We start from the raw sequence: 18950 nt of genomic DNA, 5'->3' as shown, positions 1-18950 counted from the left end.
AGAAGTGTGCATTTTGCCACTAATGTTGACTCTCCCATCTTAAGTATGTATGTGTAGGACTGTTTCTGTGGTGGAGAGATACCTCCTGTCAGACACAGGCCCTCAAGTGCATAAGATGTCCAGGAGAGATCAATTGGCAAGCCCATAAATTTTCCTGGAGCCTCGAGTGGTAAGACATGAAACTTGTGAAAAGTAATTAGGGCTACAATCAGAGCCATTGTCATTCCTTCAGAATTCTAAAGTAGGAGAATTGTGAGGATATAGTATTTTATATATTATATATAGTATATGTGTAATGTGTATAATTTTTTCATATCTGAAAAGTTTTTTGATTTTTATTGACCCAATATCTGGAGTGTGGTGAAATATTATTAAATATTATAATTGTGTGACTGGTCTATTCTGTTACAAGAGTATAAGTGGAGCTTAACAGTTTAGAGTAGCTTGACTGAAAGCCAAATTTTTGAAACTAGGGACCAGGTCTCCAAAGATACTTAGGCACCTGATTCTTCAAGGATACCCTAAAGTACCTTGTCGATCTGAATCTAGCAATCCACAGTAAAGTTGTTACATTCATATTTGTTCTTCTGCTGTCACTATTCAAAAGGAACAGTCACGAATAAAATTACTTTTTTTGCTAAGTGTCTGTCTTGAAAATATGGACCAGGAAATACTTGAAGTAAATTTATTATTTTTTTATTCAACCTAAAAAAAATCCCAGCTGTGCTCTGGGACAAAAGTCTCTTGGGTAAAGAAATTTGAAGAATATGAAGGATAGGGGACATGGATGGAGCAGAACATAGAAATTTATGGTAGTAGGTGAGATGCCTTGTAGAGGGGAGGTAAAAAAATACTTGGTCTCCATGTACCTGACTGTCAATATCAGTGTGTTCAAAGCAAAACCATTGCTAGTGTACACATGTTCTGTAAAGTGACTGCTAAATTGTCTGGATTTTCAGGGTCTAGACAGCCAAATGTGAAAACTTAGAAAAGATCTCAAAACTATAGGGGATGATAAAATATTTCACGGAGAGTCTTCAGAGTTTTTAAGCAGTACCACCAGATTTTGGGTGTGATTACTGCTAACCTAACTACTTGTTTCTTGGCTGGTTTGGAGCCCATTTGGCCAACTGATGGAGAGCAAAGGGCCTGGAAACCATTAGGTTTTTCCTTCCTTTTGGTAACTCAAGACTTGCAGAGTTTCTGAAAGAGCTGAACACTTACCAAGTGATTTTGCAGAAACTACCAGTTTTGGTTTGAACTGAACAAGAGCAAATTCCACCTTTTCCAGATATTCTGAGGTTGAGTTGAAGTGTGCAGCAGTGGGAAAACCAGACACTTCCATGTTCTTCCTTGGAATTTAGTAATGGAATTTTACCAATACCAACAGTGAACATACTGTTTCAAAACTGAGTAATTTGTGCACCTTTGCCATTAAGAGAAGATACTATATTGGAAGTTTAGAGCAAGTTTTGCATAAATTACTGAGCTGTGTGCCATGATCATGTATCAAAGTGTTGTCAGCTGGAATAAAATGTCTGTGACAGCTGTAAATATCACATCTGGCCCAGCTGTCTTTAAAATGTCTCTAAAATCCCAACGTGCTTGTTGATTGTTGGTTATTTTTGCCAGTTTTAAGCTACAGCTCTCCAAAACATCAATATCTTTGAGTTCTTAAAATCTCCTCCCAATTTCAAGAGGGCTGCCCAGCAAGGTTCTTCTTTTGCCTAAATATAAAAACTAATTATTGAGGCAGAACTTCAGCTGGGAGCATTCAAATGAAGGAATGGATTTGAATTAACTGCAGGAAGTGAAGCCAGGGTTTGATGAAATGAACCTTGATCTCTCATTCTGTCAGGCAATGTGTTACCATCACTGTAAGGACAAGACAGTCAGATGGTGTTTCTTTGAAAGACAGTGGTGTGGAATCCAGACCATACTACAAATACTCATAAATCTTTAGAGAATTTTTTCTTTTTTTTTCTCTCTCAGGAATACTGTATTACTGTCTAAAAGCAAATTAGCCCACAACATACTGGTGGCTAAAGTTTTGAGCAGAGAGTTTCTGATAAGGTAAAACTATGTGCATGAAGCTGAGCCACAAGTTCATTGTCAGCAAAAACATAAAACCAAGAGACATGCCCAATCATCTGCATCAATATTCCTTAACCTCTTGAAAAGTATAATATCCTCGTAGCTTATCTAACTTCCTAAGATCCTCAAAAGCCTTATTAAAGAGTGTGTTTTCTTAAGCTGAAGTATATCTTCTATCACTTCAAGGCCACATTTGAGCCATTGTGAAATCCTGATTGAGAAATGTGGCTTTACAGTGGTGGAAACAGTAATTACTAATTGACCAAGAGTTGAGTTTTGTCAGCATGTACAGCTGTTTGTAAGAACTGGAATGAGGTCCCTAAACAGGCACAAAGTGAAAAGTTGCACTGGGATATCAGATATTTTGAGGTGAGCAAGCTGTACAATACAAGAAATGTCTGCAGTGACTGGTTAACAGGCTTCTTTCCTTCAAGGAGATAAAGAAAGAGTTAATATGAATGTGTTAATATTGAATGATTATCAGTAGAATAAGACTCATTACTATATATGTGATTGATATTTTTTCCCCTGACATTACAGCCAGCTTGCAGTGGCTTCCCATAAGATGGAGGAAAAGAGAAGAAGGGTAGATTTTTAAGCCTCTGAAAAAAGAGATTAGATAACTCGTATGTGGAACAATTTACCCGACAGCATTGCATGCTGAATTTTCCCTGAATAATTCCCTGCAGCTCAAAAATAATTTCTGTTTAAGAAATCCGCTATTTTTGGTTATAGAACAAAAGGTCCGAAGTTGCATTTTCTGTGAAGTGAGGAAGGCTGGCAGGGAATACCTGTCAAACCTCAGTGTCCAGTAGCAGATTTGGTGTTATTACAGCAAAGTTAAGCTCTGCTGAGGTGAAATATTTGGGAAGTCTGAAAATAATAATTCAGATCAAGTGTGCCCTTTTTTGTACACATGATATATGAAATGTACACTATTTGACACCAAAAATTTGTCTAGAGGCACTGGAAGAGTAATTTGTGTAGGAACCCTGAAGGACCTTGAGGAATACTTAGATTAAGAGTAAAGAAAAGAAAACAGAAAAACAAACAAAACCCAAAAGATGGCCAAAAAAAGCTCCATCACCACAAATTAAAAAGAAAAAAAAAGGGGGCGGGGAGGGGAACAAAAAAGAAGTGAAAGAAAAACCCCTGAAAAGGTAAAAACCACATGGTTCCTGAGTGATGTTTGCAGCCTTCTCAGTGTTCTTTGGTGTTCACAAACCTGTTTAGATAGGTTGTTATTTATAAATTATTCTTCAGAGAAGTATGTACATGTTTCTGATGTGTTTTGACAAACCATGTTGGATGGAAGAGGCAGAACATGCTTGCATCTGAACTTATTGCCAACTGGAGCACAGGCTGTTGACTCTTTCCCACAAAGCTATGTATTGTCTTGGGTAGCTATATTTCTTATAATATGATGTAACCAGAAGCATCTCCTGAATATTCTTCTCCTCCCAGGACTTTATTGAAGATCATCTTGATGTATGCTCTCTGAGGGAAACATTGTTCAAAGTTCTACTCCTAGCGGAGTTTTGAACTTTAGTAATAATTTTGTTGTTTGGTGATGCCTTCTCCAAGTCTAAATTAAATCAGATGTATTCCCTAGGAGATAATTTGCTTGAATTATTTTCCTTTTGAATAGGAAATAAAAACATTTATGATCAACTCTTAAATGTCCCCTTTTCCCTCTGGCTTTATGGTGAAGATGAACGTGAATAAGAATACTGGTCATTCCTCAATAATAATTGAAATAAATTCCCATGCCCCCCTCCTCTGTTGCTGAACACTTCCAACCTTAGACTGTTTTTTTTTTCTCAGAATGTTTTATAACTATTGTTCTCATGGTTTGTCTGCTTTTGTTGCTGAAAGTTTGAAAAAGCAGGATTTAGAACTTTCTTTTTTGTGTCTATGGATAGCCATAAGTACATGGCACTTTGTCCAGCATCGTTAAGGGGTCCATGTTCTTTCTTTTTTCTGTTGCTAATGACACTTATTTTACTGATATTAATCCACAAAGAAGATTTTTAACTCACTTACAAAATTGGTTTTTGCTTTTTTAAAGTCCTGTGCAACAGAATAATGTAGCTTAGTTGCAGGAATCAATAGGTAGAAAAGGTGCTTGCTGTCCTGGTTCTGTTGTCCAGGTCTGGAGTGTCATGAATCTGGAATCTGTGCTGTCTTGCTGTAGTATCCTCATCCTTCCTTGTCTTAGATCTCTCTTCTATTTGTGAAATGATTTATTTTTCACCATTTTATGTTTCCTTTTTGTTTTCTCCTCTCTTTTTGCCATGGTTAATATGTTAAACTATGAAGCTACGGAACACAATATATTGCAAAGTTTGAGGGGTTTGGGGGGAATACCTAGTCAGGGTAGACATGGATATCCTGACATTATACAGATGAGGCAAAAATGGATGATTGGTTTGCAATTGCCAAGTCTTACACAAATTTAGCTGAGCAGCATTTTTGTGGCATAGTCAAATTGTCCTGTGCTATCTAGTGTTAGCATAAACAACACATATAAATGGCTAATTCTCCTTTTTCATGTTTGCTTTTGCAGGCCAGTCAAATTAAAATACTTTTCTATTCCTCTGCCTCTTCCCTGCCATTTTCTAAATACCATATGTTATTCTGTGCCTCCATGTCAAAAAAAAAAAAAAAAGAAAGCTTTTCAGAACTATGCTGCCTTCTACCCAGCATGGTACTGAAAAATTCACAACTGGGATGAGCAGTTCCAGCCTGCCCCAGAACTGTTCAACCAGGATGAAACATTAAATGGAGTGGAACTAAGTGGCATGAGAGGACTTTACTCCAAAAGAATAGGGCATTTAAGCCCTGTGTAAACATAAAACATCTGAGAAGTGCTGCCTTAGTAAGGGTGGGTTGGACAACTGTAAGTAAAGAGCAATTCACCTTATGTAAGGAGGTAAGCAGTTTCCATCTAAGAGGAATTTTCTTGCATGCTCTGCATGCTCACCAGCAGCCAGTTTTGCAAATTTTGTTCTGTTTGAGTTACTCTTTTGCTGGAGAAATTCCTGTTGAAGTCCTAAGGCTGCTGAATACAAAGGCAAGAGCAATGCAGCCAAGGGAAAAGAGGCTGCCAGTGCAGGAGAGTGGAGGATCTGGTTTATATGTGACTTCTTGGGCTTATGTAGCTGTTTGTGTGTTTTATTTTACACTGAGCTATCGAAGTGTTTCACAGTCAGTCAACTCCCAGGCAGTGATTCTGATCCTTAATTTGGTGTATTTTACAAAAGATCAGACTGAGAGAGCTGAGAAGCGATTTCTCCAAAATCATCCTCTCTCAACATCTGGGTTCAAGTCTCTAATGAAATCCCAGTCTGATTCAGAGTCCCGTGCTCCTGTGTGTGTCCTCTGTAATCATGGTGCTGATCTGATTTCACCAGCTACAACCAACCTTCTCTGGCTTTTCTCTATCAAGTTCCACTGGTACAACAGCCTTGGAACACATCTGGGTTCTTTTCGGTCATATTGTTGCAGTGATAAGCGTTGCATGCAAGTTGATCAGAAAATATGTGGCTGGTAAACACCAGATTCCACCTTTCCTGAATGATTAGCTGGCTTTTTGAAGTCCTAATGATTTTAATTTGGCTTGGAGTCAGTGAGTAAGAGTATGCAAAGCCTTAGCCAAAGTACCTATTTATTTATTTAAATTTTATCAGCACGTATTTCTCCAAAGAAGAGAACCTATCTCTTTGCCTAAGCACTTTTTAATAAATGTGTTAATACATAAATTCCTTGCTACCAAGTAAATCAGCTTTAATTCTCTCCATTGCCTCATAGATGACAGCAGGTAGTAGAAACAGAGTTTTTCCATGGTGAACAGTGTTTATAGAGTATTCTAGATTTGTAGGAATGCTGTTGTTTGTTGAGTTTCATTCTTTTTGTTTTCTTCTTTTTTGGATTAAAAAAAAAAAGTATCATGGCTTGTTCTCTCTATGTTTGTTCTGTCTATTTTCATAACGCAAGTTTGGTTTTATTCCCTAAGAAAAGGATATGAATACATGAATGATTTGTTTGAAATGTGAATGGAATTTTTCTAGAAACATAAATTGCTCACTCTGTCTGTTGGTCTCATGGACTTGGCTGTTTAAAACCTGTCAAGGAAGTATAAATCTTCCCTTTTTCCCCCCCAGGTTCTCTGGAGGAGGAAGATTGTCCATGTTTGTGGTTGTTTCAGATTTTTGCAAAATGAATGTTAACATTTCAAAACCACAAGTAATATAAATTTTAAAAAAACACCTCTACTTTCCTATTGTCGTTCTTGTGAGAGGCACATTTAATGAAGATGCTTTTTGGTATCTTTCTCAAGGAGTGGTTACAAAAGCTGGTGCTGTGCTGAAAACACTTACTCCAAGATCCCCAAGATGTCCTATGGCAACCTAATTAAATTATCACATAGAACTGTAAATTAATTGATCAGATTTTTAAGGAAGTTGTCCTTAACTGTGACATGTTGTAGTACATAAGAGATGGAGATGAAAACTGCATTTGTAATTATTCCTTAAATATTCAAATTAAGTAGAGTAGGACCAAGTATGCTGAAAAATCAAGGTGCACAAGTATACCTTTCCAGGTGGATTACCACATCTGTTGTGAATTAAATGACTGTGTATTGTGCTGCTCAGTATTACTGATATTTTAATTTTTTTTCTGCGAGCCCTTTCTTCATCTGTATAAAAAATAGTATTGGAAATTGCTTGCTAAGGAAAGGCATACTACAAGCTGAGGGCTGTAAGATACGGACTTTTGGGAAACAGCAAATGACATCTTGTAGGTTTCTCTGCATGCAACTTCTGAAATCAGATGCAATTATGCAGTTGTTGTTGACTGAGTGATTTTCCATTCAAATGCCACGGATTTAATTGAAGTGGAAGCGAAGGGGCGGGCACCTTCCCCTCGGTGCCAGGGCCCTGGTGGCAAACAACTCAATGGCCATCTTCAGGGTGTCTGCTTTTCACACCAGAGCAGGCAAAGGGCTCAGCTCAGCTCTGCTGCTGCACTGTGGGGTTTTGTCATTGATGGGGGGCCCAGGCTGCTGGGAGATCTCTCGAGCTCTTGGCCATCCAGGATGCTTTGCATGAGGAGCTGCCCAGGCAAAAATTGCATGTTTGGAAGTTTCCTCATGGAGCTTTCAATTTGTCTCCCAGCTCATTGCAGCTTCTTCTTTCAAACAGAAGTTTGCAAGCTACTTTTGTTATTTTGGAAGCTGTCCTCATAATACCTTTTAAGTCATTTCTTTCCTGAAATCAGCAGCTCCAGATTTTTAGATCTTCTTTGTTTTCCTTCTTACAAGTATGTACAGCATAATTACAGCTTAGTTATGAGTCCTTGAAGTCCCTCTGTTGTGGCAATATCTTTTTCAGTATGTAATGTGTATTCAGTTTTTTTATTTATATAAGATCAAAAATATTTTCTGCATTACTTTGTTTTCACACATGACTTTTTCCTTTTTTCTTTTTTTTTTTTTTTTTTTTTTTTTAAACTTCACTGCTTCTGCACTTGGACTGAAGTACTGAGCTTGTAGACTGACACCCAAATCTCTTTCCTGTGTCAATACCATTAATTTATAAGCTAGCTAAGTATTTTAGTGTATTGCATATGTCAATATTGACTTTTCCCTGCTATTGTATTTCTCACTCTGTTAGGTTAGTTAGGGGTATCTGAATCTTTTCCAGACTTAGCTGCACATTTTTTTGTGTCATTTGCAGGTTTCTCACTTTTCTAAGTCCTTTTTTCTCATGATTAACACATGCACAGCTACCACGTGTACCAGAATGATGTGCCCACCACTTCCTACCTGTTCAGCTGCCCATAAAGGAAAATGCACTCTTTATTTCTAATCTTGGTTTTCTGTCTAGGTTTTGGGATAAGTTTTGCCGCCTGTAGCATAGCTATTTCAGTTACAACAGATACTTTTCTGGAATTCCACGTAAATAATTTCTCCTTTTCTTTTTTTCTTTTGTGCATTAAGAGCTGTATCAAATCTGTGAGGTACAATTTACTTTTAAAAAACCTGTGGAGAAGAAGTTCTGCCCGTGATCCATTTGTCTTCTACTTGTGTTTTAGTGATTATTTTAACTAAACTGCTGTCTGCTCTTGAAATACATATGCTAGTCTAAAATTTCCTTGAATGAATCCTCTGAGGCTTTTCAAAATACAAATACAGTATTTTCCGTGGTACAGTCCTTAAACAGAGTCACTAGTTTGACAGTATTTTCATAGAGGTTCAAACATCTTATTCTAAATCTTTTCTGATATTTTTGACTGTGTATATCCTCTGTGGCTTACTGACTTAATGCCTTTTTAATTTCTCTGTTTTTTTTTTCCTCCTTCCCTCCTCTCTTTTGGGTACCTATGTCCTTCGTGGCATCTCATCTTTTTTTTATATAGAAAAAATAGGTTCATGGTAAGTATCTTTCTAATATGTAGTTGACAAAAACTGATGCAAGAAATTGTTTATCTTTTCAGCAACACCCTCATTTTCTTTAATTACATCTTCACCTCCTCTAATCCAAAAGACCTATCTATTCTCCCTTAACCATCTTGGTGGTAATTGCGTGGTTTCTACCCACAGCTGTTTACTTCAGAGCCCATTTTAGGCCTCTTTGTTTCTTTCTTTCACAATGAATCTTATAATCTGCTTTGTTGGCTTCACAAGCATTGTATTTCCATATTCTGCATAAATTTGCATCGGATTCCTATAGGTGGAATGGCTTTAGGGCAGCCTAAAATTGTTCAACAGGTCTGTAAACTGAGAAAGCACTATACTTGTTTGAAGAGGACATGTTTAATTTTCAGGATACAAAATTCATCTTAACACTTAAAGTGCATACATTCCCTCCTTGCTTGTATTATCTAGCTGCTTTTTTTTTTTTTTTTTCCTCCCAATTTCTTATGTTAATATGTTGGCTTCTGCTCATTTAACAGGTTTTAGATGCAGGAAGAGTGAAAGAATACGGTGAACCTTACATATTGCTGCAAGAACAAGATGGCTTGTTTTACAAAATGGTGCAACAAGTGGGGAAGACTGAAGCAGCTTCTCTGATTGAAACAGCAAAACGGGTAATTTTAGAAGAAGTGATAATTAAGTTTGTCTCTGCATCAGTTTGTTTAGCTCTGGTTAGCATACTCAGTGTTACAGTAACACTGCAGTGTCACACTACAGAGACTTTGCCACACAAAGCCATAATTTTCAGTGCTTTTTTTAGTGGGATATACACAGACTTTCAAATTATATGTGTATTTGTGTGCCCTGAGTTGTTTTGATTTCTTGCATCCTTCTGTAGGTACACAAAAGAGTCAGTGTAAATAATGCATGACATACTCACCTGTGATGGCCGTTGATTTTAAAACGAAACAAAACAAAACAAAAAACCAACTTTCTGCAAAAACATGTTAATCTTTCAGATTCCAACATTCATCTGTTATTTCTTTATATTTTCAAAAGGGCCCATGAAATCTGAGTTCAGAGTTCAGTGCTTGTGCAGTATGTGGTGGTCTCAGGGAGTGTGCTCACATTCCCTTTTTTTGTGCTTTCTCTTACTTCATTCTTGTACCCTTGCTCTGCTCTGCTCTACACACAGGATGAGTAAAGCTCAATTAAGAACCAGCTGCTGGATGTTTTCTTGTCTCCTTGTTCCATACAAGGCAGTGTGCCTGCTTACTGCTTACTAGTCAAATCCTCCTCTGAGTACTGAATCATCAATGTAATGGAGAGCATTCCTCTGGCAATCAAAGTGTTTAAGAAACATCAATGGCTTAATTTTCATAATACACCTCTGAGGTGAGGCTATATCATCTACACTTTTCAGATGGAAAGCTGAAGGTGGAGATAAGATTAAAAAAAATTACCTGTGATTTAGGAACTTATTTCGACCAGCTTTTGGCTTGACTTCTTTTTTTTTTTTTTTTTCTTGATAATTTATCACACGGAGTGTCCAGAGCAAGTTATTTTTTTTCTCTCAGTGCTGATGAAGTTTCAGCACTGCTTCAGCTGAGCCTGGCAGTGCTCAGTTTGGCAGAAACTTGCTTCATTTTCCTGTAGCTTTACTTTCATCATGCAAGTAAGGCACTGGCATTAGTCACATAGAGACTTAAGAGTGCCTTCTCCAAACAAGAGGCAAAGGTCTTACCTCTAGCTCTGTGCTTTCCTCTCTTCAAGTTGCTGGATGTGTGGAGCAGAGCTAGAGGAGTACAAACTCCAAAATGTCTTCTGGGGAAACAGGAGACCAATAGATGAGAAGCTACACATAAAGACAGGAAATAAAATGGCAGCTGCCTGGCTTTTTCCTAGGAATAATTAAGGCATTTCCAGCCAGTTGAAAAAAAATGAAAAATCGTGCTGCTGTCATGTAGGCTATTTTACTGGGCTTTTTGGAGATTAGGGAAAATACTTCTGTCTCCATATTCTTAGGATTTTCTTTACGAAATATCTTTTTTTTTACTATTTTTTTCTTTCTTTTTTTTTCAAAGAAGTTTTCAAGTAAAGCTTTGTAGCTAAAAGTGAACATTCTGAATTCATGTGTGGTGTGAATTGCAGAACTTAGGAAACAGCATTGTCATTAATCAGACCAGGTAGTGAATGCTGCTGTCCTCCTCCATTGCTGCAATGTAGCTTCTGCATTTAATTACTAGAAACGAATGGGTTGGCCATGTTTTGGTTTTTTTTTTATGGAATGTGTATGGCAATCTGGAGGTTATATCAGTGATGTTTCAATGGATAGCTTCAAATTCACATGACCAGTGTTTGCCTGTTCAGTGAAAACCAGCTCCCAAAGCCTTGATCCTTGGAATGGCCAGAGGTGAGGCTGTCCAGCTGTCATCTGCAGAGGTCTAGCCATGTCATGCTGTCTCTCCTTCCTCCCTTGCTGCCCTCCCCAGTTGCACAATTGCATTCAAAGATAATTGAAAATATATAAAAATAATTGCCTGATGTTACTTGCCCATATAGTCATCTGCAGTTACCACATCAATGTTATGTGTTTTTGTACAGGAAGGGAAGAGATCCAGGAACTAGTCTCTGCTGAAATGTGGTTTGATGAAAAAGTTTGCTAACTCCCAGGCTAGAAGGCAGATACAAGCTTTAGCATCTGCCAAGAATGCAAAGCATGGTGCTTATCCACACTCAGCCCAAAAATATGGGAATCAAGAGACTGTATCTCCAGTCATCAGCTACCCAGCAGCACAGTTAGAGCCCTTTCTGTTTGTAGGACTTGGACATTAATTCAAGATTTTCATTTTTGCTCTCCCTTGTGCTTCATGCATACTTTCAGAGAAGTTGCTTAGTCAGAAAAGCTGATTCCAATAGCTTTTCTTTTTACACCAGTAAGTCTGTTACATGTATTGCTGTTGGTCTAATACATTCCTACTGTGGTTAATAAGGACTGTTTTTATGAAGAACAGCTTTTCTCTGTTGTTGAAAAACAGCATGCTGCACATAAAAAGAAATGGTAATATGGCATATATACATACTTTTCAAAAGGAGTTACAGTGGGTTGCTAAGTAAAATGGTTTGGAATGTGGCCATGCTTTAGCAAAAGTTACTTGATTTATTGTATTTTGGACCCGAACTTTATGCAGAAAAAAAAACTTGCACCACGAACTTTTTTCAGTAAGGTGAGACTTAAAATGCATTTTCTGGATTCTGCATATATCCTTTAAATACAAATTAGGAGGGAATACCTACCTTAAATTAGAAGACTAACTTAGATGTCTTTAAAGAAACCTAATTTTCAAAAAAAAAAACAAAAAAAACCAAAAAAAATTTCCTGAGTGTTTTACTTAAGCATTGCAAGATTAAGCTGTTCAAGATCACTCCACTTTCTTGAACCTTACTTTGAGCTTTCAAATCAATCAGATGTTACTATTAGTATGGCTCTCTTGGTCACTCTGTCTCCATTTTTGTGCAAATGTCAAAGAAAACAATGCAGGCACAGCTCAAATTGGAGACTGCTGAGTATATATTAATTAGCCTGTGAAGCTGACTGCAGGAGAGTGGTGTTTGGCATCGTAAGACCATGTTTTTATCTTTGCTCAGTTTACAACAAGCTGTTAGAAAATCCTATGGGACAGTAAGAAACAGGCATCAAACAGTTAAAAAGGAAAAAAGGTGCTCAGTTATTCTGATAAACAAAAATTGGTGCATTCTCCCTGCTCTTGGCAGCACAGAGAGAGGCTTTTCCACGAGTTTTGGTGGCATCGGGACAGGACTGGTTTTCTGTCAATCAGTTTTTGGTACTCTGAGGGAAAAAATATGGATGGTTTTATTTTAAAGTTATGACAGGTGTGTAAATATTAAAATACTAGGTGTTATCTCACCTCAGTGATTACTTTTTAAAAAGTTTGCAGCTCAGTTGGCAGTGGGAGAACTTTTTATAAAGACTTGGGCATTTAATATCTTGAGGGATTGGGCTCAGGGGAAGAATTGCAATGAGACAGTTGAAAAGCAGCTGCCATTTCATTACGTCTCTAGTAATGTGCCAAGGTTTTTCTATTAACTTCCCCCCAAAAAAGTCACATTCAAGCGCTGCATTAAGATTATGCCAAAGTTTTATGTTTTAAACCAAGAACAAGATGGGAATACAGAACTGGGGCTGCCGTCTCTGCAGCGTCTGTGCGGGCGGGCTCCTGATTAGCTTTCCCCTACTGCATCTGATCGTGGCTGGTTCCTGAGGAATGCCTCTTAACAGGGCTTCCAATTCTTCTGTTGATTCAAATCAGACCTTAATATTCTTTGAAACTTGTACAGATGCATATATCCCCTGTTAGTGTGTGCACACAAAAGGCAGCAGTGGTACTTACAGGAATGCTTTTATAGAACGACGATTTCTTTTTTATCCCGCGTGTCTTATATGTGTATTCATGTATATGAAAAGGACTTTATTATCAAACAAACTGAACTTTGTTGACAGCACTCTCAAATATAAATTGGAGAAATGTTTCATAAGCTGTAGTCAAAGCAGTCTGACTAGGGCGACCTGACTCGTGACACGTGTCAGCTTCAGAAAGATAGTCTATTTTCTGTTTTTAAAGGCTCAAACAAAACTTTCCACATTCTTCTTTGAAAAAAAGTTGTATTTGAAGTCCTTTTTCACCCAAACACATTTTTAGATAAGAGCACACAAGTCTTGACATTATTTCATTTTGTTATGCGCATCTGTCAAGGAACAGAGATATGATACAGCTACTAAAAACTGATGATTGTGGAACAGTGAAACTTGACAGCATTTCATTTCCTTTATGTTCTGATTATACATTTATCAGGAAACCTGTATCTCTTCTAGTTGAGCTAGAAATTGGTAGAATTCAGGAACTCAAAGGCTTGCCAAAGAACTGTCCTATTATTTGGTATCATCTTACATTTGAGAGAAGTTGCTTGGTTGAATCATTGTTAAAGCTTTTGCTTCTTCTTTCATTATTGTGGTTCCCTATCCAAAGATCACATTTCTATAGGCCCTATAACTGCTCTGCAGCACAAATTAAACGCTGGGATATTTCATACATATACCTTGAAGTTTCAATGGCTGTCAATCATGGTTTGTAAAATATAGGGATTACAACCTGATATTAACATCCAAATCCATTGTGTTCATTTTATGTGTGAAAATGAGAAACCCTTGTGCAGACGCAAGATTTCACAGCTTCTTTGTCGTCCTGTTTTTAATTTATCTCCATGTTTTGAGCTAGCAAAATGACTTTACTTATCAGTTTAATGTATAGTGATAAAATGTATCTGTTTATCTGAATTACCAGAATTTGAGTGGATCTACAGGTTGTGTGGGATTGTTCTCACGCTTTGTTACATTGCAGGATCATACAGTAATTTTTACTAATTTTTCAGTGACACGCAGTTAACTGAATGCCTCTAACCTGAAGTTCCTGTTGGAATTCCTTAAGGACACGTATTTATCTCTACTGTATTTCTCTCCGGAAATTTTATTTGAAACTGAAAAGCGTTTGATGCATCATTACTCACAGGATCTGATCTTTTCCCTAGGTGTACTTCAGTAAGAATTACCCAGAAGTTGTTCAGAATGGTCACCTTGCCACAGATTCCTCCTTGGATCCTTCCTCAGGATTATGCATCACTGAAACTGCACTGTGATTCCTATAACCCCAGCTGTTCTTCGTAGAATGTAAACCTGAGATCACCCAAACTCAGCAACAATATTTGCAAGTATCAACAGGAGAGGAAAGGGAGGGGGGCAATTCTTTGCACTGGACATCTTTCCTATTTAATACTGAAAAGAATATTTTTATTGTCCCTCTTTCTTTAATTTCAGTGCAATATGTTTTCTTTTCCAACTAATTATGTTTGTATTGCTAAGGAAATTAGGCAGACTCAGTTTTTATTTGAAAGTTATGTGGTAGAGATCTCTTTTATTTAAACAGGTGCAGGACACCTAACAGGTCTAGAGTGCATAGTTGGAGCTTATTACAAAAAATAATTGGAATGTGTCCTTTTTCTCTTTTGGAAATACTTTGAGGGCAAGCAAAACCAAATTTTTTTCAGTGTCACTTTTGCGTGGGATCTCTGTCTAAACAGCAGATTTTGTAGTGTACATCTCTGTTGTCTATTGCAACTGGTTTTCTCCCTGTCAGAAGTAGCTATGCACTTCGGTAGAAAAAAGACTTAACAAGCCAAAAATACTTTTTGATAGCAAAAAGTACTATATACTTATTTTTTTGATAAAAATTCAAACATAATGCTGTTCAAGATGAATGTAAATATTAGTTTTATTTTGTTATAATCCAATTGCTGAAAAATCAATCTCAGTCTTCTGTACTTTAGAAGAAAATTACCACATTTACACTGAAGAAATATTTAAATAATTTAACATACATTCCTCTTTTTGTCCAGGTTATCAGAGAGAAAAGGTATTAAAATAACTTGAGGAAATGTTTGAATGACATGTCATTATACCTAAATACTGTGTAGTACAAAGTTATCTTCAACACAACACATTGAAATGTATACATTATTTGCATTTATTGTGCCTTAATATTTGTGCCTTTAAGCCAAAGCTGTAACTGCAGGGTATACAGCAAATTCACTAAATGTTTGTTAAAAATATTTAACCTTAGTATATTTCAAGTTTTGCATCAGGGGTTCTTTTGAACTTAAGCTGTTTGATGTTACCAACCTACTGGAACAGGTAGGAGAGTACAACCTGTAGTTTTGAATGGCTGTGGCTGATGGTGAGAAGAATGCAACAGGAGAGAGAAGTTTGGTGTTCCTGAGTTATGTCCTGATTCAGCAAAACACTTCAACACAAAGGCACTGTTCCCATGCTTAAAACAGCAAAAAAAGTAAAGCAAGGGCTATGCTGCTTCAGATTTTTTTTCATCTATGGGGAGATGCCTACTCTTTGAGTCCCAGTAGAAAACATTTCTGTTCATCTTATGGTTTAAAGAGCACAGAAGACACCAGAAGGCAATGGATCTCTTCAGGATGTGGAAAACACTGTGCTTTAAAAGAAAAAAAAATAGTGAAGATACTTTGTAAAACCAATATTACTTTCCCAGTGTTCACCCAGTGGTCTAAAAGTAAGGTAAACAGCAATGTTTCTCATTTCAAGCAGTTCTACCAGCAAATACTCGATTCAAATGCAGCATTACCCTCCTCAAAAAGTAATTTGAGGCCAAGGCCTGTGCATCAGCACAGGAGCTCATCTAGAAGGACTTGGCCCTGCTCAAGAGTCAGTCTGATGGCAAGAGGCTGGTTGGTGGGAAGCAGAATCCTTGTTTCCCTGTCTCAGCATCTTCCCTGCAGCGAGGCTCAGAGCCTTGCTGTCTGCTCTGAGGTCCCAGGGAAGAAGGGAGGACATCTTTCTACCTGCAGTGCCACCAGCCAGCTTCCTCGGGTGGGTGGGGGAAAGCAAGCATCAGGTGTCCCTTTTTGCTGGTAACATCCTCACCCCTCATTACCCAGGAACAAAGTGAAATGCTCTTGTCCTTAGCTCTCTTATGGCAGGTTCTGACACTCCTGTGGTGTGAATCACCATACACTGTAACAAATCCCACTGACAGCAGTGGAACTGAACTTCATGAAGTGATTCACAGCTTATTGTGCTACATCTGGTGCTAAATACCAGGCAGTCAGGGACAGCTGCCTGTTGCCAAGGCCACGTTGCTCAGGTTGGCTCATGTAAGCAGTGCTCATGGTGAATCCTTAATGCACACCAGCCATATGTGCTTTTCTGGATCTCTTGACCCTTGGTCTTCTCTTGTGGTCCTCCTATGGGCCTAGCACACAATTATCACCTAGTACTTCTTAGTTTTGTTTGTTTTCAGTTCAGATAGTCTGAAATAAGGATAGGGCTATTCTGCAGCTCAGTGGAGTGGTGCTTGTATTGCAGAGCTTTGTGAAGACTCAGAGAAGTGTTTGAGTGCATAAAGTCATGTGTGATAATGCTGGGGGACTGTGGAGCACTAAAAGTTCAGCCTTGCATGGTCTTGCCTGTAACTGCCTTTTTGGAAAGGATCCATGGTGTGAACCATGTCCAGACTCTGCTCAAGCTCTATCGTGGAGAGACCTGGCTGGAGCAGTCCAAAAGAGAACTAAGATGAGATGACCAGGAAAGCAGTGTAGACACTTTATAATAAAGTTTGATGCTTGTTCATTTGTTAACCTTTTTTTATTAAGCAGTTTGGATATATCCACAGCCTGTGTTTTACAATAGTGAATTATTTTGATTTCTAAATAGTTAATTCTTACCAGAGAGAAAGTATGGTGTACAGTACACTGAGATTTTTAAATACTCTTAAGAGAACAGTACATTCTGGCCATATACCTTGAGTTTATATTTTTTTATCAGAACCAAGGAGATATGCCTGTGTAAACCAAGGGTATAATTACAGTTTTAGTTCATTTCAGCTCTGAAATGAATCTATGGTAAGTTATATTTCAGAGCAGAGCTGCAAAATGCTGGCTGCTGGGGACTCACTGGTATGAGACCCTGACAGATCTGGCTATCAATCTATAAGCTAGAATTAATTTGATCCTGTAGCTTTTTGAATGCACACAAAAATGTTAGGTATCTCTGAAAATGCTGATTCTGCTTCTTCACATGTTTTGGCAGGACATTGCTAGCTGTAGGTATCAAATATCAATATAAAAGAAAACAAATTTTTTATAAATCATACTTGAAACCCGTAACTTGCCGAGTAGAACAACTAATGACAAGGCATTCGTGTCTGTCATTGGCATTATATTAATCTTAGCCAAAAGTAAGAAAAAAATTAATCAGGAAATCGTTTTTTAGATTCTTTTGTTGGTTTTGTTGTTGATGGTAGTTTTATTTTAGATGACTGTTGGTTAAGAGTCAAAAAAGTGGAGTAAAAAAGTTCATTGTACCTGAATGGCAAAGCTAAGGTCAGGGATGAGAAAGACCTTTCTTTGGTCGAAGTCTTGGTCTGTTAAATGGACAAATTATCTTTCTGGCAAGGTGTTCTATGTTTCCTTTTAAAGAAAAGTTCAAACAGTTCTAAACTTCCACTTTATTTGTGCTCTCTTTGGAAACAGCAAAGCTAGTTATTCTAAGGTACACTCCTTCCTTGGGATCTCGGAAAAAGAACTCATTCTTCTGAGTTATTCAAGCCTTTAAATGTTTTCTTTACCATGAGGTGCCTTAAAGTATTCCAGAGTCTTATTTCTGATAAGTACAATTTTATACATAATACTGAAACCCATCACTTAGAGAACTGTTGTTTGTTTGGTGTAAAAGACTAGGAACAGCTTTCATTTCTGATCTCAAGAATTGTTCTTCAGACATTAATTCTGGTTTATTTTTGCTCCACCTCTTCTCAAATGACCACTGGGAGAGTCAAAACCAACACAGCTCTCAAGGATGGGTTATCTCGTATTTTGCTTTTCTTTAGTGAACTGAACCAGAGTTCATTTGTCAGAAAGGAATAGTCTTCTGTGGTACCTTTTGTACTGCCCTTTGGAAGAATACCTTTTTCTGACCAACATCAGTAGTACTGGTTATCTAAGTGATGTTGACTGTTTCTTTCAATCTTCCCAATACATGTTAAAGATTAAAAAAAATCCAAAAAAAAAAAAAAAAAAAAAACCAAAAAAACCCCCACAAAAAACCAAAAACAAAAAACCATGCAAAACCAGAAGAGGGGAGAAGAGATCCAAATGTTGTGGAAACGTTCCTGGAAATGCTGCTTTTTGTGTTAATCTAACCCTCTGAAATATCTTATTTAAGGTTTGTCTCTTCTTTCGAGGGGGCAGAGGGAAGAAAAAGTTACAATTGCTTATTTCCTGTGATGGTGATGAGCATCTGACACTCCAGCAGAAGAATGTGGCTTTCTGTATATGTTTTACATTTTGTAACAGCGCACTGCTTTTTCACTGTTTTAACTCCAGTTTTGTTTTGGGTTTGTTTTGTTTTTTTTTTTTTTCATTTCTGTAATAACTGTACTCTGGTATTGCTATGGAATGATTCCTTTTGTGATGTTCACATGACAACTCCCGTCATACAATAAAAGGCGTTTCTCAGAAAGGTCCAGAAGTTGGTTGTCCTTGTGAATGTGTGGTTGAAGGCAGCAATGCTGGGCTGAGCTAAGGCAGGTCGTGCCTGGAAGCTCCAAACACCTCTCTGTGACATGGCCAGGTTGAAAATCCTCCATTTGGAGCTGTAACACAATAACACATTCCAGCTTCTTTTTACCAGTTTCCTGCGGTCCCAGATCTCTCAGATTAAATTATCAAGCTTTTTGCTTCAATGACAAAGGTAAAAAACTAAGTCAATTTTTAAAAAAAATGTATTGTTTATTTTAATTGTGATGGAGGAACCACTGTGACTGCACAAGTGCAG

At 37.6% G+C, this 18950-nt stretch overlaps 1 protein-coding gene across 4 annotated transcripts in view; it reads left to right on the top strand.

Moving 5' to 3' along the window:
• The window catches only part of ABCC4 (ATP binding cassette subfamily C member 4 (PEL blood group)), a 147366-nt gene extending 132372 nt beyond the window's left edge, over positions 1–14994 (top strand). For all 4 annotated transcript variants that reach the window (XM_071741910.1, XM_071741903.1, XM_071741885.1 and 1 more), the window contains 2 exons: positions 9052–9186; positions 14120–14994. In XM_071741910.1, the coding sequence (XP_071598011.1) occupies positions 9052–9186; positions 14120–14227 (243 nt within the window). In that variant the 3' untranslated portion in view covers positions 14228–14994. The remainder of the gene's footprint in view (positions 1–9051; positions 9187–14119) is intronic.
• The last annotated feature ends 3956 nt before the right edge of the window (positions 14995–18950 follow it).

The sequence above is a fragment of the Heliangelus exortis genome, chromosome 1 (genome assembly GCF_036169615.1).
Source record: "Heliangelus exortis chromosome 1, bHelExo1.hap1, whole genome shotgun sequence".
In the NCBI taxonomy this organism is placed as follows: Eukaryota; Metazoa; Chordata; class Aves; order Apodiformes; family Trochilidae; genus Heliangelus; species Heliangelus exortis.
Note: the sequence above shows the minus strand (reverse complement) of the source record. Positions and strands in the feature narration are given on the sequence as shown.